This window comes from Ochlerotatus camptorhynchus, unplaced genomic scaffold, assembly GCF_037179485.1.
Source record: "Ochlerotatus camptorhynchus isolate MF236.1 unplaced genomic scaffold, CSIRO-AGI_Acam_v1.1 ptg000176l, whole genome shotgun sequence".
Lineage (NCBI taxonomy): Eukaryota > Metazoa > Arthropoda > Insecta > Diptera > Culicidae > Ochlerotatus > Ochlerotatus camptorhynchus.
The window spans coordinates 4,591,407-4,615,435 of NW_027040666.1; the positions used below are offsets into that span (position 1 = coordinate 4,591,407).

At 37.5% G+C, this 24,029-nt stretch overlaps 2 protein-coding genes across 3 annotated transcripts in view; both read left to right on the forward strand.

Moving 5' to 3' along the window:
• LOC135701757 (uncharacterized) overlaps positions 1–7,573 on the forward strand; it is a 31,004-nt gene extending 23,431 nt beyond the window's left edge. Inside the window, exon 6 of one of the 2 annotated variants that reach the window (XM_065222684.1) lies at positions 7,332–7,573. In XM_065222684.1, the coding sequence (XP_065078756.1) occupies positions 7,332–7,387 (56 nt within the window). In that variant the 3' untranslated portion in view covers positions 7,388–7,573. Of the gene's footprint in view, positions 1–5,673; positions 5,937–7,331 lie in introns of those variants that run through there. The other variant, XM_065222683.1, reaches the window with a different exon arrangement.
• Positions 7,574–12,298: 4,725 nt separating this feature from the next.
• LOC135701710 (PAT complex subunit CCDC47) lies at positions 12,299–14,392 on the forward strand. Its single transcript, XM_065222566.1, has 4 exons — positions 12,299–12,467; positions 12,585–13,483; positions 13,561–13,905; positions 13,981–14,392. Exons 2-4 carry the CDS (start codon positions 12,605–12,607, stop codon positions 14,215–14,217), a joined length of 1,461 nt encoding a protein of 486 aa, XP_065078638.1. The 5' UTR covers positions 12,299–12,467; positions 12,585–12,604; the 3' UTR covers positions 14,218–14,392.
• The last annotated feature ends 9,637 nt before the right edge of the window (positions 14,393–24,029 follow it).

Genomic DNA, 24,029 nt, shown 5'->3' on the forward strand with positions numbered 1-24,029 from the left:
GTTTGCACGCCGTGCAGATAAGCGGGGTTCAAATTAAAAAGTGTTCAGATTAAAACCGGTCATATTACCGGGGGTCCACGGTATAACCACAAACGAAGTGACAGACGGAGTGGCTCGAAAACTAAACTAACCACATGGCAACACCACTACTACTGGATTGTACCACATGGCAACACTACTAATAGATTGTACCATAGAGGTAACTCTAAGACTAGAAGGTCCCGAAATAACGTGCTCAACTTTTTGGCTCAGCTCTGGTACTCTCTTCGGTCCCAAGCTAATCGATTCACCCCTCGAAACATAGGAAAAACCAATAACCCCTTATTTTATCTGTCAAACTTTCATAGCGAATCAAAACAAACATTGCGTAGTACTAGAATTTCGACTAGAATGGGATACGTTAACCGTTTGCTTGGGACCAATAGGCTAGTCAAGTAGTGAGCCAATTTAAAATCGTTAGTTTCGTATTGATTGTTGATTGTACCACATGGCAACACTAAATGTACTAGAATGTTTTGGTTCTATCTCTTTCACTCTACTCTAAACTGATATGCATAAAAAAAATGACAAAATGATACACTCTTTGCACACTGTCAAAGATCATATTGCACACAAAATCAACTATGTTCAAATCAAAACAAAAATACTAGCCCATCTGGTGGCTGATGGCACAAGCTTCTAAGAAAATTCTATTACAGCGAACCACATTATTTTAATTGATTTCTTCGACAGTTAGTCGTCTGTCACTTCGTTTGTGGTATAACATTGACTTTGGTTGGTAGTACCGCCAACTGTGGCGCGCATAATCAATTCCCTTGCGTTTGATGTTTTCACACTACCGCCATCTGTTGAGCGTACTACCCGTCATAGTGTACTCAACAGATGGCATTAGTGTTTTAGCTAAGATGTTTTACAGTGTGAAATATTTCATGTGTTATGTATGTATGTCTGTGGGATTAAAAATTTTACAGGACATGGGGCTGTTATGTGAATAGCGGTTGACGGAATTAAATATGAAATACTCGTTCTGTTAATTAATCTCTGTTATACCCCGTTCACATTACAGCGTATATCACGTGATGTAGGCTGTCTTGCAATAAGCACACAAACATCTAGTTTTCACTGTAAATCCTATGTATAAGTGCTCATTGCAAGACAGCCTATATTACGTGATATAGGCTGTAATGTGAACGGGGTATTAAACATCATCCTCTAAAAGTATTGTAACATGTTTTTGTAGGATTTCAACGCAGCAAAACATTTGGAGGTTCCACTCCCGGACTACATTCCTCTTATTGAATGCTAAATAAAAATGTTGATTCAGATGTACACCCCTTTTCTCAGAGAATCTTAAACTGAAATTCCTTTACATTTATGTTGCCGATACGATCCACTTGTAAATACCAGCATTATATAAGTAGGATACTTTTGAGCAAAGATATAAAATCACACATAATCCGAACGTGTAAACACAAAATCATTCCAAAATTTTAAATCAACAATCAGGTTCAATGAGTCATTTTCATATGAATATGAACTGCCATCTGCTTCATTATTCACTGCCTTGTGAGAGTCTGAATTATCACGAATTATCAGTCAGCACGTTTTTCTTCCGTGATGGCACCCAATCCTTGTTTTGAATGACTGAGTGTATATTCTCTATGGAAAAATGCCTGAATTAAATGCTGTGTGAGCGATGGCAAGCGGTGCGTTTCGCCTGTTCGTGAGTGACTGAATGTTTTTGTTGGCTCTTTCAAGGCTCACTCATGAAAATTAATGACACCAACAGGCAGAGTAATGTTTCATCTAAAAACTAGCATTGTTGATGAATTGAATAGTGCAGTGCTTTCACACTCAGCCTAAGAAGTCAATAATTGTACGCTCTGGTTCCCATAAAAATTATATTAGAAGTCATGGTTTAAATTTGTTACTTTTGACCTAATGAAAATTTTCTCGAGAATTGTTTGCATTAAATTGGTCTCATAATCATTAATCATTTAAAAAATATATATTGAAAAATTGTGTCCTGTGATCTTCAGTAAATTTTCAGTTTTCACTCGGCTGTCGACAAAAGCAGGCCACTCTCGATGTGTGCCACGCGATCGTCTTTTTTCTCAGCAGCAACCATTGTGTGGTCCTCCTCATTGTTCTTCATCAGAAGTTCTTTCCAGTGCTGTTAATTTTCATACCATTCGATTGAAGATGAACCAATACAACCATTCCATCAATTCTGTGAAAACGAATTCTCACATGACCATAATTTGAAGCACAAACGAAGTGACAGACGGAGCGGCTCGAAAACTTTGGTGACGCACCTGCTATTGCAATTTTTCAGTGTACCACATGGCAACACCACTACTACTGGATTGTACCAACAATCAATACGAAACTAACGATTTTAAATTGGCTCACTACTTGACTAGCCTATTGGTCCCAAGCAAACGATTAACGTGCACCATTCCAGTCGAAATTCTACTACTACACAATGTTTGTTTTGATTCGCTATGAAAGTTTGACAGATAAAATGAGGGGTTAGTGAATTTTCCAATATTTCGAGGGGTGAATCGATTAGCTTGGGACCGAAGAGAGTACCAGAGCTGAGCCAAAAAGTTGAGCACGATATTTCGGGACTTTCTAGTCTCTATGATTGTACCACATGGCAACACTAAATGTACTAGAATGTTTTGGTTCTATCTCTTTCACTCTACTCTAAACTGAAATGCATAAAAAAAAATGACAAAATGATACACTCTTTGCACACTGTCAAAGATCATATTGCACACAAAATCAACTATGTTCAAATCAAAACAAAAATACTAGCCCATCTGGTGGCTGATGGCACAAGCTTCTAAGAAAATTCTATTACAGCGAACCACATTATTTTAATTGATTTCTTCGCTAGTTAGTCGTCTGTCACTTCGTTTGTGATTTGAAGAGCCCCTTTCTCATTCGAAGCTCATTTTCATTGTTAATTGAGTCACTCGTTATCATTTGATATACGACAGTGGAGTAGGGAAGAAACCCAGGATTTATCCATCGATTTTCGCGAAAAAAAGGCACATTCATGAAAATTAATGACACCAACAGGCAGAGTAATGTTTCATCTAAAAACTAGCATTGTTGATTTTATTTATTTATTTATTTGTTTCGCATTTATTTGCGAGATATCGACGGCTAAAGCCATTGTTTACATAAGCAATTACGCCTCTTTGAAATGTTGACACTGAAATGTCACTTTTGCTGAGATCTCAGTGAAACTTATTCAAGCTGCTGGTAAACCTTACCGGCTGATTATATCCAGAGTCTGGCCATTGAAATAGCATCCTAAATAGCCATTTTTCCACTCTTCTTCAGTTGAGCTTTGATGATACCCCAATACATTTCGATTGGGCGGAAACCCGGGCAGTTTGGGGGGTTCATCATTTTCTCAATGACATCTACTCCATTATCGCCCCTTATAAACGGGTACCATACACAAACGATAGCATAGATGGTGCGACCATACCACATATAGTTGGGATGATATTCTGAATTGGTGGTTAGGTGCTTCTTATGGTTATCGTTTATGCAGGGCGAAACCACTGTTGCGTATTCTTACTGTAGTGGCAACTCGCCGATTCTTGACGGGGCCGATGGGGCCGTAATGAACAGCAATATACGTTTTTTCAGGCATTCGTTGATGTATATCTGTCCGTTCATATTGTTGGCTGTGATAAAAATCGGAGTCTTCTGGCCACAGCTGCAGGTTCTCTGCCAGATCATCAGCTTACCGGCAAACATGTCCGCAAAAACAAATTTATATTTCTTGGAAACATCTCCGCAACCCCTGTCAACACAAAAGTTCTATTCCGGAAGTATCTTCCACAAGGATGCTTCCGTTGAATTTGGTCAGCACCTGGTCATACAGCTTTTGGGCCCGCGTTTTGGTCGTAATGTTTTGCTTGGTTTGGTTGCTTAGTACCCCGATTCTTGAAGAAACCTTCCCGAATGCGTATATTCCGAACTGTACTGCCAACAGCACCGAGTGTGTTGGCTACATCCACGTCCGAAAGTCCTGGATTCGCTTTGAAAGCCGTCATGACATTCTGACGCAGTTTCCGGTCCACTGTACCGCTTCGACGCCTTGGTTGCACCTTCCGGGAAACAGACAAACGTTTCAGCACTGCAAAGACGATGGTTTTGGCCATTTTCAACTCATTTGCGATCCTAGTACCCGACCATGTCGGGTTTTCATATCTAGGGTGCATAATTAAGTCTCTTCTTTTTTGTTCCATCACGTAGCAATTCAAGAAAACATAAACTTTCTTTTTTTTAATTTTTGCACAGGATTGTAAACAAAAAGAAGCGTACTGATTCTAAATTGGCAGGGCTTTAGATCATATTTCCGATGGGCAGTTCACCTAAAAGTTTTTTTTTTATACTTAGATTCTTTATAAAATCATGGGTGGGACATTGTTTTTACCATCTAAAAATAAAAATATTGTTCAACATTGGCTGAACCAAAACTGATTGACGAAAAATAGTAAAAGTATTCATTTGAACGAATTTACCATATCATCGTGAAAATGTACCGCTTTTCATAAAGTTTTACGTTCTACAACTTTGACAGTAAACCCAACCGGTGGAAACTAACGATTTTAAATTGGCTCCCTTTTTGACTAGCCTATTGGTTCCAAGCAAATCGATTAACGTACCCCATTCTAGTCGAAATTCTAGTACTGCACTATGTTTGTTTTGATTCGCTATGAAAGTTTGACAGATAAAATGAGGGGTTAGTGGATTTTCCTATGTTTCGAGGGGTGCATCGATTAGCTTGGGACTGAAGATAGTACCAGAGCTGAGCCAAAAAGTTGAGCACGTTTCTTCAGGACCTTCTTGTCTTAGAGTTACCTCTATGGTAAACCTCTAGCATGCGGCATAAAAAAGTTGGTATTGCTGCGCCATCTTTTTGCAAAAACATGAACTATTTTTATCCACCAAAACATAGTCCTAACTAACGCAAGACAATTTGCAGAAGACGTTAACTCAATTGGATGTAATCCCTGAGCGTTATGATTTGTTCCTGCTAGATTTAATTTCTGGTCCACTGTGCACTGACCGGACTTGGAAAAATAACTAATTTAAAGAGTTCCAAGAGCACACTGAGTCAACCACGGGTCAGGAGGAAATGCTGACTATGAAAAACAAACTATACTTTTTTTTCGATTTTTTCACATATTTTATTGAAAATTTATGTGTCTTGTCTAAATTAAACGAAAACAATAAATGGACATTGAGCGGTTAACGGGCACATTGAATATTGAAATGAGATTATACGGTTGATTGGTAAGTACGTGAAGGTAGGTGAAGGTGGATAACGAATGCAGGTTTTGTTCATTATTGCTTGGGGCTGTTCATAAACTACGTAGACAGATTAGGGGGGGGGGGGGGAGGGTGTTTGGCAATCATCTACGGCCTATACAAATTTAATTTTTTTTGTATGGACAATTGTCTACGCAGGCCCCCCCCCCTTTGTCCCCCCATTCAACAATCTAAAAAAATTGTCTACTTAGTTAATGAACAGCCCCTTGTGTTTTTATCCTATCTAGTTCATTCTTGTATCTCAAATTCTATTCTAAAAGCATAATCATGTAAAGACCATAAACACTTGTTTTCTGTTGGCTTATTTTATAGGCTATCCATGCAGTTGTTGTGCGACTTTAACCGATCCACACTTTCAATACGCGTACTGACAAGGCTTTTGGATGCATCCATTCTTCAAAGTGTATGATAACATCAAAAACAGTGTGCTTTAAAAAATTACGTGTGATGTCTAATAAAAATAGAAAAAGGCAAAGTTATTAGCTTTCAACCAAGACATTGAAGTACTTATAAGAGAAAATGTATCTAAGTAATGACTATGATACTATGAAACTTCCCAAATACTCAGGAAATAAGAAATGTTCATTTAATGATTTTAACTATTTCCAAAGAAGTTGGAACAAGAAACCTAAAAACTATACAATACTATAATGCGTTTCCGTAAACAAAAATAATATGTTGTGATATATGTTTACTATCGGACAACAAAATCGGACATTTCACGCTACCGTGAGATGATACAATGACGTAAACCATGGTAAATTTTCACTATTCACCCTAAATACAAACACTTCTATCTTGAAAATAATAATAAAAAAAATGTTTTGCAAACATGGTTGTGGACACATTTTTTCGGAGGGAAACTGAAAAAATTTCAATATTTTTCCGCAAAAGTGACATCCGTCATATAATAGTGTTCGACAAATAAAAGCTATGATCATGTTAAACACGTTAGCAAATTTCCTTAATGATTGCGCTGCTGGTGGATCTATAACTGTCCTATGTGCAGGCTCCAAGGACCTCGCGCGATACATTTCGTCACGGTTCACAGAAATTAATATTTTATTCATGAATCCGATGTTTAATCAACCATATAAGTTTAAGAACTAATTTGCCGTAGAAATTAGAACTATTTACACGAACTATGCCTAAAAACTGTGGTGTGCCGAAAATACGGCGCGGGTTCACCAAGTTTTTTTAAAACACGATGTAAGTTAAATGTTGTAATTTCTTCCCCATGCTGGTTCTTGAACATTTATCAGTCGAATAAACATCGGATTTATGAAAAAATCACACATTTAACTGAACCGCGATGAAAACTGTCCGGTGAAACCTCGGTTCTCTACCCAAGTCATCCAATATGTATAGTCCATAAACTACGTCGACATTGTAGGGGGGGTTGGGAATTATCCACGACGTATACAAATTAAAAAAAAAATGTATGGAAATTGTCTACGCAGGGGGAGGGGGGGGGGGGTCAAGAATCCCAAAAAACTGTCTACGTAGTTAATGAACATAGCACATGGGACAATTATGCGTCCACCGGGTTACGCAAAAATGTCTTTTTCTGATCAATTCACTTTGTCATCTCGCGGCAGCACGATCCAGTGGACATAACGGTAGACGCGATTTTCTCTATATCACGATATATTATTGAGTTCAGCTTTTTTAAATCCCGTAACTGCAACTTAATTGCTCGAAACAAAGATATTTCTAGAAAAAGTTACCCACATCGAACTTGGTTACTGCTGACTTTTTCGGAGATGCACAAACAAAACATTAGTCATAGTTATGTACTAATCTTCAGGTGAACGGAAAAGAATCACGATACATCGTAGATTTGAACTTTCATTACTAAAAAATACAAACACGTCTGCCTGCACTGATGCTTTTATATCAATAATTTAGTTTGATATTGTGTGTTATTATTTACGTTTCCAAAAAAGTTCAAAATTATTTAAATTTTGCAGGCTACCCGTTTAAATGGCTAGCGCCAATCGTAGGTCATGTTTATCCTTATAATTAGCAATGAAACCAACATGTTTTCGAGGAGCATCAAATATATTTACAAAGTATCTATGTTACCATTACCATTACATTTTAAACAATATGAGAAAGAATATAAAACCTGTAACAATAAACACTGAGGGAAAATTAAACATTATGTACAATAAACAATTAAATCCGAAATATGGTCCTTATAATGATTCTCAGCTTTTTATGGTAAGTTTTATTTTCTCCAAATCTTCATCGATCTGTCTCTGAATGCTGTCTCTGGCTGCTTGAAGTTCGTTTTGAGTAGCAAGTAGTTTCTTCTTGAGATTTTCAATGTCAATCTTCATGTTGTGAAACTGTTCATGATCTTCCAGGTAGGTTTCAAATACTTTCCACCAATCTTCGATATCGGGTTCTTCGGCGTTGCTGGTGTCAAATGAACGTATTTTCTCAAGTGGTTTATGCTCCACGCAGAACGTTTCCAAATCTTCCATTATCTGCTCAACCGATGGGGGCACAGGCTGCGGCGAAAGCTTGTTGGATTTTTTGAACATATTTCTGTTTAAAATTGAGATTATGAATATTATTTATGGGAAGAAAATGATATTACTGCCTAATGTTTTGCAAAAGCAGAATGACAATTGAAAACTGCAAATGCACTGCGTGATGATGCCATTAAAACGTCATGTGAGTTGTGACAAAAACTACCCATTGAAATATCGAAAATTTCACCCCCACAAACCAGGGTGACGGTTCTATAATGGCGGTATGCTGTAAGCAGAATTTAATTTTATTATCGATTCAACATATAGAAGATTTTACGAACCCTTAACTAAAACCACAAACGAAGTGACAGACGACTAACTGGCGAAGAAATCAATTAAAATAATGTGGTTCGCTGTAATAGAATTTTCTTAGAAGCTTGTGCCATCAGCCACCAGATGGGCTAGTATTTTGGTTTTGATTTGAACATAGTTGATTTTGTGTGCAATATGATCTTTGACAGTGTGCAAAGAGTGTATCATTTTGACAATTTTTTTTATGCATATCAGTTTAGAGTAGAGTGAAAGAGATAGAACCAAAACATTCTAGTACATTTAGTGTTGCCATGTGGTACAATCACAAACGAAGTGACAGACGGAGCGGCTCGAAAACTTTGGTGACTAACCTTCTATTGCAATTTTTCAGTGTACTACATGGCAACACCACTACTACTGGATTGTACCACATGGCAACACTACTATTGGATTGAACTAGCATTTTCCCCAAATGTACTAGAATGTTTTGGTTCTATCTCTTTCACTCTACTCAAAACTGAAATGCATAAAAAAATGACAAAATGATACGCACTCTTTGCACACTGTCAAAGAATCATTGTACACAAAATCAACTTTGTTCAAATCAAAACAAAAAAACTAACCCATCTGGTGGATGATGGCACAAGCTTCCAAGAAAAATCTATTACAGTGAACCACATTATTTAAATGGATTTCTTCGCCAGTTAGTCGTCTGTCACTTCGTTTGTGACATTATTTTAATTGATTTCTTCGCCAGTTAGTCGTCTGTCACTTCGTTTGTGCTTTTAGCATCTGAAAAATTATTCATGAAATGGTGACGATCGCTATCGATTTTTCTTCTGAATGGCGATCTTCAACGATGTATATATATTCTATAGAAAATTAAAGAGGGGGATATTCTCAAATTTGAGTCAAACATGGGAGATGAGTGAAAAGAACTTAATTTTGGGTAATTTTTCGGTTCCGTGAACATTTTGGGTACTTTTTTCTTACCGTGCACGGAGATGAAAAACTACCCAAAATTAAGTACTTTTCCCTTGAATAACCACTTCATTCGAGCAGATAAAATGACGTTTACTACCACTCGAACTTTGAAATGAAACATTATTTTGAGATTTTTTCTTCTAGAACCTCGAGAAAAGTAGCCAACATTTGTGCGTTTCATAAAAAAACAGAAATTGGTTGGTCCAGTTTTGTGAAATCGCTGGTAGAAAGTCACGCCAAAACTGCTTGACAAAGTGGTCAATTCCGGGGTTCAGCCCAATAACTCAAATTTGAGTAAATCGCATATAGTAGTTTCCATTTAACACCAGCAAAAAAATTACCTACTCTTATGTATATTTTACCCAAAATTAAGTTTAATTCACGTAAATTTGAGAATATGCAATTTACTCAAAAGTAACTTATTGAGATTTTCACGTCCGGTTGTATTGGTGCGAATGTGAGAGCGTGTTAGTGAATATCCGAGGAAAATGCATAGCAAATCGATGTCAAACTCATTTTGACAGGTCTACTTTCATACATTTTTTATGTTAGCCAGAGGAAAATAATAAACAACTTTACACGGCGTTGCAACGATGCCAGATATACAGACTTTTGTACACGATAAAGGTGGACACTATCTTTTTTGAACCCTTGTAACTTTAATTATATTAACGATTTTTCTAATCCCATTACATACACAGCAAAAAAAAATGTAATATCGATCAACGTAATTCAAGCTGATGTATGAAATAATGATGTAATAGCAAAAAGCAGATACAATATTACATCAATGGATGTAATTTTGTTCGCAAAATCGATGTACATCGTACAATGTGATATTACACAACCGATGGATTGACCTGGTTGCAGCAGTTTCGATGTAATATTCAACAACTTTTTTTGCTGTGTAGATATAAAAATAGTTACATATATTAACTAGTAATTGCATTAACTGTAGCTTCACAAAATACTTCATTTGATATTTTTTGGATAAAATTAAAAAGCGGTGACCACTTTTTTCGTGTACAGAAGTCTGTATATATGGCATCGTTGCGGCGTTACTTCCGCTGTGTGCGTGCGTTAAACGTCACTAATCTCTATTGGGCTGAACTATATCGTTGGGTCGAATCTCTCGTTCCTTTTTTGACAACAATAAAGCCTGGTACGCAGCTGAAAAGTAATGACGTTTTTACGTGCTACGGGATAGGACACGGAACCCTAATAAAAATTGTATGGTTAATTTGCTTAACGACGTGTTCTGGGTATCATCCAAACCATTTATGGAATAGTTCAATGATTTGGGTTATCGTTCGTTTATGGTTATTTTTTATTAGGGAATGCAAAAGAAATTACTTTTCCTCAGCATTTCTTGACCCAGTAACCATAACCATGTTCTCAAACCATAAGTAGAAACGTTCTAATATAGTTCTCTTTCCGAAAATGTATGGAGAAAACAAGAATTTGGAATGGTAATGGTTCTTAACAACCCATTATTTGTAAGGTCCGCTTCCAAAAAACTATAATACATAAGGTTAAAACTTTATCACACAAACGTTCATGTAAAGTTCCATAACCATTTCAGTTGAAGTTTAGCAGAGATTATAAACAATTTATAACCATTATCGGTAAGGTCATGTGATGGTTCGCGTTTATGCGGGTACGCAGTTCAAAAGAAATCGGTAAAGGAAAGATCGATAACATTAGTATCGTGATCGACATGAAGGTGGCGCATTCTGAATGCTATTTCACTTTCCTTGCGGAATAATGGTCTGATCAATTATTCCGTTAGGTAATGTTGGCGTTTATTGCAAAACTGATGTTTTGGATGCATTTAAACAACATAAACACTAATAAGTGTTGATTTAACAATTTGACGACATCTCCCTATAATCTCAAAATTTAGCAGCCTATTGGCAAATCAAAGTTGGCACTCGTGGAGAATAGAAGAACTATGAAAGTGATGATGGTTTCAAAATTTTGCACGGGGAAGTATACGAGTGCAATCTTAAAATGCTTTTATTTTGAAAATGGAGCATTTTTTTTAATCTGGTTACTGCTACAGTGGTAGAAAAGCGGAAGTCTATGTTTACACCTAAAAATCTGAAAAGAAATTAAGTTTTCTGTATTATATGTCTATTGAGTAGTCCTGAAGTTTTCTACTAACGTAGCACTAACCAGATTTAAATAAAATGCTCCATTCACAAAATAAAAGCATTTTAAGATTGCACTCGTATACTTCCCCGTGGAAAATTTTGAAACCATCATCACTTTCATAGTTCTTCTATTCTCCACGCGTGCCAACTTTGATTTGCCAATAGCTGTCAAATTTTCTTTTGGGAAAAATCCTCAAAAATTACTTTTCCGTTTTCTTTTCAGCTGCGTACCAGGCTTAGAGCAACCGTAACGGTCGTTGTCATTTGCGCGACTATTTTAACAGCGCACAGCGTTCTCATTTTAGTTTAGTCACTCTTCTCCACACCGGTCGCTGCTATCGCGGTTATCAATTTACTCACTGTAGTCCGTACCGGTAGTGAGTATTTTGACATTTCTGTGAATAGCAACCTTTCTCCCGCGCTGCTATCGCGCTGCTATCAACAATCAATACTAAACTAACGATTTTAAATTGGCTCACCACTTTAGTAGCCTATTGGTCCCAAGCAAACGATTAACGTACCCTATTCTAGTTGAAATTCTATTACTACACTATGTTTGTTTTGATTCGCTATGAAAGTTTGACAGATAACATCAGGGGTGTGTGGATTCATGCAGAACATGCAGGGGTGAGTGAAATAGCTTGGGACTGCTTGGGACCGTTGTTCTGGTACTGAGTGAGCCAAAAATAATAATGATTTTCTTCGGGACCCAGTGGTCTTAGAGTTACCTCTATGCTGCTATCGCGCTGCTAAATTTGGTAACGCGCTTCTCACCGAGAAGCCGACTGCTATTTTAGTTACTCGTATGGCAACCCCCGATACGGTAGCTGCGCTATGATGAAGGCTGCTAAAATGAGTTTAGCAGCGTACCGTTACGGTTGCTCTTAACGAGTGGAAGTGAGAGGCTGAAGTCAATATTAAGTAAAAAGAACTCAAATTTCGGGTAGTATTTTTTCTCCGTGTAACATATCACGTGGTCTAAAATGAAATGTCATCATATTGGAAAGTGACAGATCGAAGCTGTTCTTCACCCAATGCAAGAGCACAAATCGATAAAAGTTAAGTTAACTTATTAATCCATTGCAGAATCGTAAAATTGTTTAAAATAACTATATCAAGTTTAAGTATTCATCAACGGTATAATTTCTAGTGGCTGTTGTTGAGTAAAACCCTCGAGGTAACGTACAATATCGCGTTAAGCACTTCTAACCTTCAGAGCACATTTATATCACTAATCAGTCCCAAATAAGGGCCAATTCGAATTTGAATTATAATACTTTTACCATATTTACAGGGTTTTACAGCACCGAAAAAATGCGGCTGCATATTGCATTCTTAGTAGCGGCATCATTGTGCCTGCTACAGAAACCATTTGCAGCAGCTGAAAACTTTGAAGAAAATGATTTTGCTGAGTTCGAAGATTTCGATGAAGATGAGTTTATCGTGGGAAACACAGCCAGTGACGGTCAACAACCAGGTAGTGTTGATTCGAATTCTAATTCAGGGAAAGCCAACATCAATGCCAACACAGCTCAGGACAATGATAATGATTTTGCCGAAATTGATGATAACGATGAAGATGAAGCCGTAGTTGAAGATGAAGAGAACGAGTTCGAACACTTCCAAGATGAAGAGGAATTTGAAGGTTTCCCTGCTACGATGGGTGATCAGGATGAAGTTAAATTGGCAGATACAAAGAAATCAGAGCCCAAGTTGACGATGGCCAAGGTACCAATGCACTTTAGGACCCATTGGGATTCTTACTGGTTGGAAATGTTGATGCTTGCCGGTTTGTTGGCATATTTTGCAAATTACTTGTACGGCAACAAGAAAAATTCAACTATCGCCAGCTTGTGGCTTTCAACCCATAAAAGCTTACTGGAGGATAACTTTGTGCTCGTCGGCGACGATGGTAAGAAAGAAACCGAAGCCTCTACATTCAGCTTCATCAAGGAAAGCGAAAGCATTTATACACTATGGTGCAGTGGACGCACTTGCTGTGAAGGTATGTTGGTAGAGCTAAAAATGATTAAACGACAAGACCTCGTTTCATTGATTGCCGGAATAATGAAGCCCGTTCACGATCAGTTACATATCAAAGTTGAAATGTCGCCCGATTCAATGGATAATTTTGTATTTTGCGTCGCTAATAAGAAGCAGGCTACAAAAATGTTCAAAGAAATGAATGATTTGGTAAGTTGTTGAATTGCAAATATACTTTTAAAAGCAGTTGATCTGTTTTTTTTAATTTATTTATTTATTTTTTTCAGAGCAAATTTTGCACGCTAGTCAACAAAGCTGATGAAAAGTACAACATGCCTGGTTACTCATTGTTATCGGAAGTTGCCGAAGCATCTTCTAGTTTGTTAGATAGTAGACTGATAGCAGCTTTGAATAAGTATTCACACCTAATTGAGTATATTCACGTTTCGGATCAGTTTAGTGGACCAGTTCAACAAGACGATCCCAACACCCTGAAACAACCCGAAGTCAAACGCATCTTGCATTGCGGTTTCAACATGCCCGCTAAAATTGATATGGAAGAGATGAAGCCACTGCTGATTCTTGTGCTTTATCTCATGGAACGTATCAAGCGCTTTCGTTTATCCAAAGAGGTAGAAATAATTAGTTACTAATATTCAAAACTGTTTATTATACGTAGTTTCTATTTTTATTTCATCCGCTATCAGGGTAAATCAAAGTCTGACAAAAACCGCGCCCGAGTAGAGGAGGAATTTATGAAAAATACCCATGCAGCCCGTGCCGAAGCTGCAGCCCAACGTCGCGAGGAGAAGCGTAAAGCCGAAAAGGAAAAGGTATTGGCCATTGATGATCCGGACAAGCAAAGACGCTGGGAAGAGAAGGAAAGAAAACGTCTCGAGAAGAAGCGTCCTAAAATGAAGCAACTCTCGATTAAGGCACTTTAAGACGATCAAATGTAGAGAAACTGTTCACAGTTTTCTGTGGACATTTCACAACCTCATGGTTAAGATAGTAGGTAAAATCATTCATATTAGATAAATCCACTGTCATTTTCTTGTGGTTAGTAGCGAACTGTGTAGTAACGGTAATATAAAATAAAGAATTATTGATTGCCACGTTCATCAGTTGTTTTCATTTAGTAATCGGTGTGTTATGGCGCTTTCTTATCGGATACACGTACTGTAAAATGTCTTAAACCAAATAGTTTTAGACAAATAGCATTCGTCGATAATAAGGCCGACAGTCCAGCTACACTTGTAAGTGCCGCCCTAATAAACAAATACCATAAACGAATGATAATCCAAATTGTAGAACTATTCCACAAATGGTTTGGATGATACCCCCGGACAACAACCATCGACTTCTCATTGTTTCAAAGTTTGCTGAAAAGGTTCACAACATGAGTTTGTCTAACCGACTATTACGCTCATTTAATATTCCTGCTGATCATATTTAACCATCTACATTATTATTTCTCTGATTATTGATGAAAAAGATGGTGTTCTTTGTTTGGTGGGTGAATCTCGATCGAGGGTTTAATTTACTGCTTAGACTAAAATAAGCAAAGGGAAGTTCAACACAAAACAAATCTGGCACGTTTTGATTATTATAAAAATTTTGGAAAAAAATATTTAAAAACTTTATAAAAATTCCTGAGAAAACATAGGGAAGAGCGCTACTTCGTCGTAACCGCCCATTTCCGTTCTATCGAGCTGAAATCATCAATAATATCAATACACCATGCACATAACAATAATACGTTTGTTTTGATCCGTTAGTTTATAAGCCACACCATGAAGCCTACTACAACGCATTGTATGAATATTTACACTCATTGTTCTTAAAACAAAAGAAGCGCTCCTACAGAATCCACTTTTTCTACCATCATCCGTAGGACGAAGAAAATTTAATGTCGTTTCAATGCGTTAGGACGGAACCCGTAGGACGAATTTAAAATCAAGAAGCAGTGTTAGATTTAAATCCAACGATACATACGTAAGGAAAGGTGAATCAATTTAGAAGTTATCTTTGATGAAAACATTCCATGTTTTGTTCAAACCCTTTCAAAAACTAGAGGTAAAGTGCGGGATGTACTTAGTAGGACGGAAATTAGATCAAAAACCCTACATGAACTATATTTTTCTATCTCATCATTAAAAAAAAAGTTGAACTCTAAACAAAACCGAAAGGTTTTTTTTTTATTATTATAGTCACTTTAACGCTCTTGGGTCATTCGTGACTTGTCCGGGAGTGAGATTTGAACTCGTGACTTTGGCGTGAGAGGTATGGATGCGTATGAATCAGATCGTATTTTTTTTCGGGGCTTCCCATTGAAATATACATTAGATTGCAACCAACCAATTAAAGAATGCGCTCACACCAAAAATGTATCATGGGAAAAATCGTTTAAAAAAAAGCACATTTAAATTTGTATTGCTATCTCTTATACTCTCAAGGAAATATTACTCAGCTATCATAGAAACTGGGGTTACTCATAGCTCTGAGTAACCTCAGTTTTTATGAAAACTGATTATTGCTGATTGCATCTGAAACTGGACTGTCCCAAAAATGCAAAAAGTGTGATAAAAGTGCACGTTTCCGTCAAATCGTTTTTATGTCTTCGGAGCACTTATTGCTTGCATCATAAGGAATAAGTGCATCGAAGACACCAAGACGATTAGACGTAAACTTGCAGTTTTATCACACTTTTTAATAAGTGAAAACGCGTTTATTAGTCCAATTTGGTGTGAAACGCGCAATAATATTTCCGTGAGCAAAACAGAGATAGCAACACAAATTTACTCAAACACTGGGTAAGATTGAAGGCCCGTGCAGCAGGTTCATACAAAAAAAGGTGTACCTGCTAATATATCGATGGATATCATGTTGACAACATATTCCCAGTGGTGCTTGGACTTTAATCTGGATCTATCCGTAATCCGGATATCCGACGGTATCCGGATACACCCAACCATTTTTTGCGCGGGTACATTTTTCCAATATTTTTTTTTCTGGTGAAGTCAGAAAATTTCTGTAGGTAGGGGAAATGGATGTAATGTCGGCCTAAATACACCTAATTTGGCCACATACATAAATTCAGCAATCGACTAAATTTTCAATAGCGACCAAACATATCCTTTGGTACCGTCCCAATGACGCATTCATCTAGATGAAATTGATAAAAAGCATATTTTTAGCGATGAGCCCAATCTTAGATCCATTAGAGCCATTTTTCCTGCCATATTTTTTCTATGATTTTATTTTTATTTTTGATGCATCAAAAATGTAGTGGTAAGCGTGATTGCATCTCACACCAAAGGGTCTGGGTTTGATCTCAGTCGACGCCGCCGGGATTTTCTGAGGCATAAAATCTCGGAACACGCCTTCTTTCGGAAGTGAAGTAAAGCCGTTCGTCCCGGTCCATGAGTTGATGGGTCGATAGGTAGGGTCCAGATTTGGGAGCTGCCTCCCTGGCGTCGGTAGCATTGGTACTCAGTACGGAAAACAAATCAAGGAAAAAAAAACATTTTCTATCACATTGGTGTTAGGCTTTGAATGATTTGGAACCGACTTATTTCCTCTCGGAGGATGTTCGATACCATAGGAACCAGTTTAACGATACCGATACAAAAATGTTCGAGAGGCCGAATACGTTCCACTGTAGCAGTTGATCGCACAGTTCTCCCGTTTAGTCGAGTTCGAGTCAAACATCTTCGAAAAGGTTGAAAAATCAGTGGCGTTTAAATCTCTACCAATAGCTACGAAGTCTTTGAGCTCCATCAAAGCCTTAAGAAAATCGTACGATAAGTTAGTTTTGAGTACTTCGACTTTTTGGCATCCACCATGGGATAGCTCATGGCTTGGGAGAGCTTGTTAATTTGGAGATAATATTGTTAAAAAATCTCTCCTCTTTGTTGACAAGATCTGAATGTTTGAACTCTTGGTGTACCAGCCAACACTGTGCCCTCAAAGAGGTGGATTGCCGAATCGAATAAATCAGCGTCGGTAGCATGTTCTGGCATGGGACACAAAATCATTGAGCCCCAACCCCTGATCCGTGCCGGAATACTTTCTAATTTTCAATTGCGACACTGGCGTCAATTTACGCTGTGGTACGATAGGTGGCAATACCGGTAAAACAGGCTGTTGATGTGGAACATTGGGAGCATTATTGTTGGGATTTGGACATTGGTTGTCGTCCATTGAACTAATGGAACTCAAAATTCCCGTTGAAACTGGGTCTTGGAACCGGAGAGACTGTGGGAGGTTTTCTAATACTCGCCTTAAAGCATTGACCTGAGTAGCCAGCGATTTTATAAGACTACCGACGTCAGTAACCGCTTTGCTGAAAACAGCTTTCGTCACAAATTGATATATATTTGGTTGTTTAGGCCGAGTGTGGGGCGACGCGGTTACTGGAATATCTTCTGCCACTTCGTCTAATAATCTACCCGATTCTGAATCAGTTTCACCGGCTGTGGAAAAGAAGTTATCTTCTGACCAAAAGTATTCCGAAAATAACCGTAGGGTTTTACAAAATTCTTCGTTGCTCTGGGTTTTCAGCTCAACATTTTTAATAACCGCCAGTCGGTGACCTAGATACAATAAACGCGCTTTGCAAAAATCTGTTTCTTCTTCTTCTTCTTCTTTCCTTTATTTAACGTCGGTCTCTGTTCCGCAATCTAGTGACGGACATCGATTGCCATCCATTGACGGCAATCGAATGTGCAGGAAGGCAGCTTCCACACCTGCGTAGGATATCGCACCCATTCACAACACACATGGGCCGGGACCAACGGCTTTACTTCCCTTCCGAAGGAAGACGTGACCAGAGATTTTTATGCCTCAGAAAAATCCCACCGACCTCGGCTGGGATTGAACCCAGACCCATTGGGGTGTTAGAAAGCAGTCACCCTTACCACAACACCACCGGCGCCGGCAAAAATCTGTTTGACCTCGAGGTGTGAAAGTGATGATTTGCCGGAGTTCTACGAAAATCTCTCTGCACATTCCTAAATCCATTTTCGGGTCTAAGTGAATCATAAACTCATGGCCCTCCTCTCGTTCGTCTTTCAGGATCTGTTTCAACCTGCGTCGACGTTAACACCGTCACTCATCGTCATCGTTCGAAATCATAAATAATTAATTATATGATTTGAGTAGTAGCTTTACTGAAGATCCGAGAGATGTCGCCCCTTCAGTGGTAGGAAAATCATTTTTGCAGTATGGAGAATATCAGAGAATCCACGATGTGTGACTAAACATGCTTTCACAGAAGGAAACAAATAAACAAGTGTTTACCTTGTCACTATACTAATGTACTTGTCCATTTTTGTGTATCTAAAACTGCCCATAAAGACGACAATGAATAAAAACTGAAAAAAATTTCCTACCATTCCCATACATTCGAAGTGACTGGCCCTCTGGATGTGGATAATGTCAAAAACAACAAAACATGATTAATTGCTGTTTTGGCTCGAGTGACACTTGCCTTTGAATAAAAGAACACGTCTGCTGGGCCGATCGCAATGCTGTTGTATTTTATAAGGACTGTTTCAATTTGAAACTAGAACAGAAACGCACCTCTCGCAATGCTGAGTTGCAGTTTCATTATTCGAGCACTATTTTGCACCAGATTTGCAACTCGACTATTGATGAATCTACGCGAAACTGCACCAGTGCATACGACACCTAGGTTTGAAATCCAAAACCACAAAAGTGAGGATGTACTAAAAAATATTCCATACGATTTGACAGCTAGCAAAACGTCATTATCATTTTCACATCATTTCCATCTGCTGGCCGACCGTAAAGGGCCACCCACAATAGTCCGTCACCGTCACCGTCACCGTCAGCGTCAACGCATCCGTCATGTACTAAAATTCTCACGGACGCATTGACGCAGCGCTTGCGTACAATCATGCGTCACGCGTTGCGTTTTGACAGTAGCATAATCTCGTTTTAATCATTTGTTTTGGTAGAAGATTTAGTATTTAAAAAAAAAAGTCTGTACATTTTGAATTTGGGAGGCGATTGGTGAATGGCGAGTTGGATTTACCAGCACCGGGCAAGTTGCCAGGCTCAAATGAAGTGATGCTGTATTTCATTGTTGGGGATGCAGCATTTCCTCTTAAGAATAACTTGCTCCGGTCATACCTCCAATTCAAGACATCTTCAATCAACGACTGTGCAGAGCCAGGAGGACCATCGAAAACAGCTTTGGAATTCTAGTGGCGAGGTGGAGGACTTTGAAGAACACGGCTCGGTTGACAAAACTGTGAAAGCTTGTGTCATTTTGCACAACTTTGTAAAGAGGAATTCAGCGAATGATTACTGCCCTGAGATGTATTAACTCTGCGGCCCTTCAGAGAGGCAACAATGCGACACGATCTGCAAACGCTAACCGAAATGTGTTGACCAAACATGTATTCACACAATATTGTTAAAGAATATATAAAACATTGCAATAGTTTAAATTGTCTACAAAGCTATTTCACTAGTTGAATTTAATTGAAAAATTTCACTGAAGTTTGTTTGGGAATTGGGGTTGGCCCTTATTACACACTTCTATTATACACAAAATACACTTCTGATTACGCTGATGTGAAGAAAAAGCAACATGACGCTGCGTTAATTTTGAAAATTTTCAAAATTTAGCACAGCGTCAGCGTTTTAGTACTGGCGCGCAGTGAGCGCAACGCATCTTTGTGGGTTGCTAAACTGAATATCGTTGGCTCAAACCAAGCTGTCAGTTGACGCTGACGGTGACGGTGACGGTGACGGACTATTGTGGGTGGCCCTTAACGTAGATTCATCAATTCTGTTTTATTTCTGAGCGAGTTTGAAACACGAATGGAACTTTGTTTCAAATTTCATTGGATGTGCTTAAAGATGTTTCGAAGAGCTTCACAAACAAAAAACGGAGAACTTCATAAAGAACAGTAAAGTTTATGGAACTTGATTATTACAAACATCTTTTAGAACTGTGCGTTGCGCTGATCGTGTTGCAGTTTTATTTTTGACAGTTTCAAATTATAGAATTGTCAAGTAGTTTATAACAATTTGAAATTCAACATTGCGAACGGCCTGAGAATTCATATTTCTAAAAAAATCATCTATCAATGAAACAGTCATCGGTCGTCATTGAAAAGCAATGCAACTATGTTCTGTTAATCTAATTAATTATATGATTTGAGTAGTAGCTATACTGAAGATCCGAGAGATGTCGCCCCTTCAGTGGTAGGAAACTCATTTTTGTAGTATGGAGAATAACAAATAAACGAGTGTTTACCTTATCATCATAGTAATGTACTCGTGCAATTTTTGTGCATCTAAAGCTGCTCATAAAGACGATAATAAATAAAAACTGAAAATTTTCATGCATTTCCAAATGGTTTCCTACCATTGCCATACATTCGAAAGTGACTGGCCCTCTAGATGTGGATGATGTCAAAAACAACAAAACATGATTAATTGAAACTTTTATTGGATCTGTTGTCTTGTGAATTTTAGCTATAACGGCCTCTTTTCTGATTTTTATCTCTCAATCTATGGAATCTACACGAAAACTATGTTTGAACGAAATTTCTAGAACAGTATAAGGAACCTTATGCCGTAAATTAGGCATTTTTATATCATATGGGTGGAAATTTAGTAGAACAAATACTTTAAAATTCTTCACTTTTTGAGATATCTTCGAGCATGAAACTACGTCAAATTTCATTAAAATCCCTTTGAATAGTCAACCTTTATTCGCAAAGTTGGTAGATAACTCACTGAGCTTTGCTATGAAAGTTGTTACAGCAGTTTTTGTTGTTTCAGTCTCGAGGTACAAATATTATAAACCGTAAATTACCTTAAAAAGATAAAATTACATAAATTGAAGCACCTCTAAATCATCACCGATTTTGCTAAAAATTTGCACAGAAGTTTAAACTAACATGACGAACAGTAATCACGGTTGACCCGGTGCATCCAGAACATTTCTGTTAAAATGAACAGGTCTATTGTATACCTTATAGTCACTATATTCATGGTCTGGCGGATATAAAATCCGGCATACTGGCAACTTTGGTTTTTGCTATAAAAATCTGGCACCCCATTTTCATGCTCAGGCTGCTTGTTTCTGTGCAATATCAATATAGATTTGCGCAATGATATACAATTTTACATGGAAAAAGAGGAAATGATTCAAAAGAATGTCAGTCAAATTACACTTTCCAATGCATACCTGTAATGTATTTACCAAGATAACATTCTATCCGCATAAAAAGCTATCAAAAAGTATATTGCTTTTTGTCTGTTCTCCATATAAATGCAAACATAGTGCATTCAAGAGACATCGATGAATATATACAAAAAAAAAAAAAAGTAATTTTTGCTTGATTAACTATCGCAATTATCACAATACTTCCACCCTATTGATCCAAAAAGAAACAGTCATGCTCAATTGGCTCCCAAAAGTGACAGGTCTAATTGGCTCCCGTCATTGTCTTCACCAGACTATGAATATAAGGGTGACCACAGACAAACAGACATAACACATTGAATATTTATCACTGTAATACATCGTCGCTAAAACATTACCGCGATCTGTTGAGCACACTGTGGTGGGCAGTACGCTGAACAGACGGTGGTAGTGTGTAAACGTCAAACCCAAGGGAATTGACTATGCGCGCCACAGGTGGCGATACTACCAACTACAATACTTTTAAATTGTCCTTTAAATGCTTGTTCGATGAACAATTTGCGAGTGTTATTCATGTTCATGTTAACGTGTTCATGTTTAATTCATGTTACGGGTGTCACTACACGGTGATAAGAAAGTGATACTCAGAATAAGAGCCGTGATTGCCGTACAAATCAAATGGGAATCACTTCACCGTGACGACAAGTGACAAGTTTTCACCGTGAAGTGACATCCGTAATAAGCCCCTATATGTCTGTAGTGGGTGGCGCCAGGTAATACAAAAACGTCTACTAGCAATGTTGCTCAAAGACTCATACTTGCATTTTACGGAAACCCATAAAGATGTTAACATTAGCTTTAGCTTACGGCCAAAAAATTGTAATCTTTTTAGTAAATCAGGACCGCATAATGTTTGTATATGTACGATTCACGAAAATGTAATCTGGAACAACATCTTCGCGATTTACAATCTAGAATAGACTTTTGCCATCTTTGAACGTGCATGAATTCTTACGATACGTCATTATCCGAAACAAAATTATTAGAAAAGTTGGAAGAGAAACAAATATTAGAAATGTCATTTGAACAGTGAACTACGAATCATAGGTGTAACACAGACAAACAGACATAACACATTGAATATTGATCAATATGAAACATCGTCGCTAAAACACTACCGCCATCTGTTGAGTATACTGTGATGGGTAGTACACTGAACAGATGAAGGTAGTGTGTAAACGTCAAACACAAGGGTTATTGACTATGCGCGCCACAGGTGGCGGTACTACTAACTAAAAACATTTAAATTGACCGTTAAATGCGTATTCGATGAACAAATTGCCAGTGTTATGTATGTTTGTCGTGGGTGTAATATTTAGTTTAAAACTTTGACACAGTAGTCGTTCAGTTGTTTATTCAAAATTATAATATTTTTTTGAATTTGCAATTATGTCAGATGGAGTAGCATCGCAATACAAAAACGTAAAAAGTTTTTCTAGGCTTTGTGGATTTAAAGATATGCATAATGTAGAAATTGAATGGCATTTTTTTTTTGCTAAACACGGCAATGTGATGCGATTGGAGGAACCCTTAAGAGAATGGCAACCAGAGCAAGTTTAGCTAAGCAACACGAGCACCCTATAACGAACCCTAAACTGGGCAAATAGTCATAAAGATGATCTTCAAACAAAAATGACATTTTGTTATGTTTCTACGAAAAAATACAAAAAGGCTGACAAGGAATTTGATCCGATTTTTAAGAAAGTGAAACCAATTCCTGAAACTCGAAAATATCAAACAACCACATTGCAGTAAAAATATTCTCTAATTCTAACGATCCTCATTCAATGTATTCAAATAATTTAAGTTTTAAAAACATAAATAAAAATAAATACTGTACAAATCTTTAATTTGACAACATCAACGTGTTTCTCTTCTACCAAATAGAAACGGCTAAGTCTGACAGCTACCATATATGAGAATGTATTGTTTGTATTTTAATATACATTCATGGATAAAAACATCGTTGCTGGATATCACACTAACATTTTAAATTCTTGAGTTTTCGTGATAAAAAAAAATATATATATTGGGGGGCTGTTTTGTGATAATCAAAGTTTTACGTTTTTTTAATATTAATTTACTAAGTTTTTTTTACAGTGTATTTTTTCATGTTATGATTTTTTTTTTGAAAAAATGCAATCCATATTTTTAATACGCCCTTTTAAAAAGTTACTGTGAAAAAAAAATCATATATTTTCATTTTCATTTTCATTTTATGATGTACAAAGGGGGTCAGGGGCCATGTCACCGATGTGAATATTCACACCATCCATAATACACCAGAGAAGGGGAGAGGAGTGAGCAACACAGCATCTTTACCCATGGGGGTTAAAAAAGTTCTGCGAGGTATACTTATGGTAAACCAGCTGCTCAGGGATTGTAGAAAGGAAAGGGTTGGGTAGGTTTTGTGTGAAAAGCGTATAAGTTATTATCGTATCGTTGAAAAATGGCCCCATTTGGTTTGCGCTCTCGTCACATAGCGCATCGATTACATCACACCGTCAA

Bases quoted from the DNA above. Each gene is read 5' to 3' on its own strand.
- LOC135701710 (XM_065222566.1), top strand. From the start codon at position 12,605: ATGCGGCTGCATATTGCATTCTTAGTAGCGGCATCATTGTGCCTGCTA. The intron at 13,484-13,560 runs GTAAGTTGTTGA...TATTTTTTTCAG, and splicing joins TCAAAGAAATGAATGATTTG to AGCAAATTTTGCACGCTAGT. The intron at 13,906-13,980 runs GTAGAAATAATT...ATCCGCTATCAG, and splicing joins GCTTTCGTTTATCCAAAGAG to GGTAAATCAAAGTCTGACAA.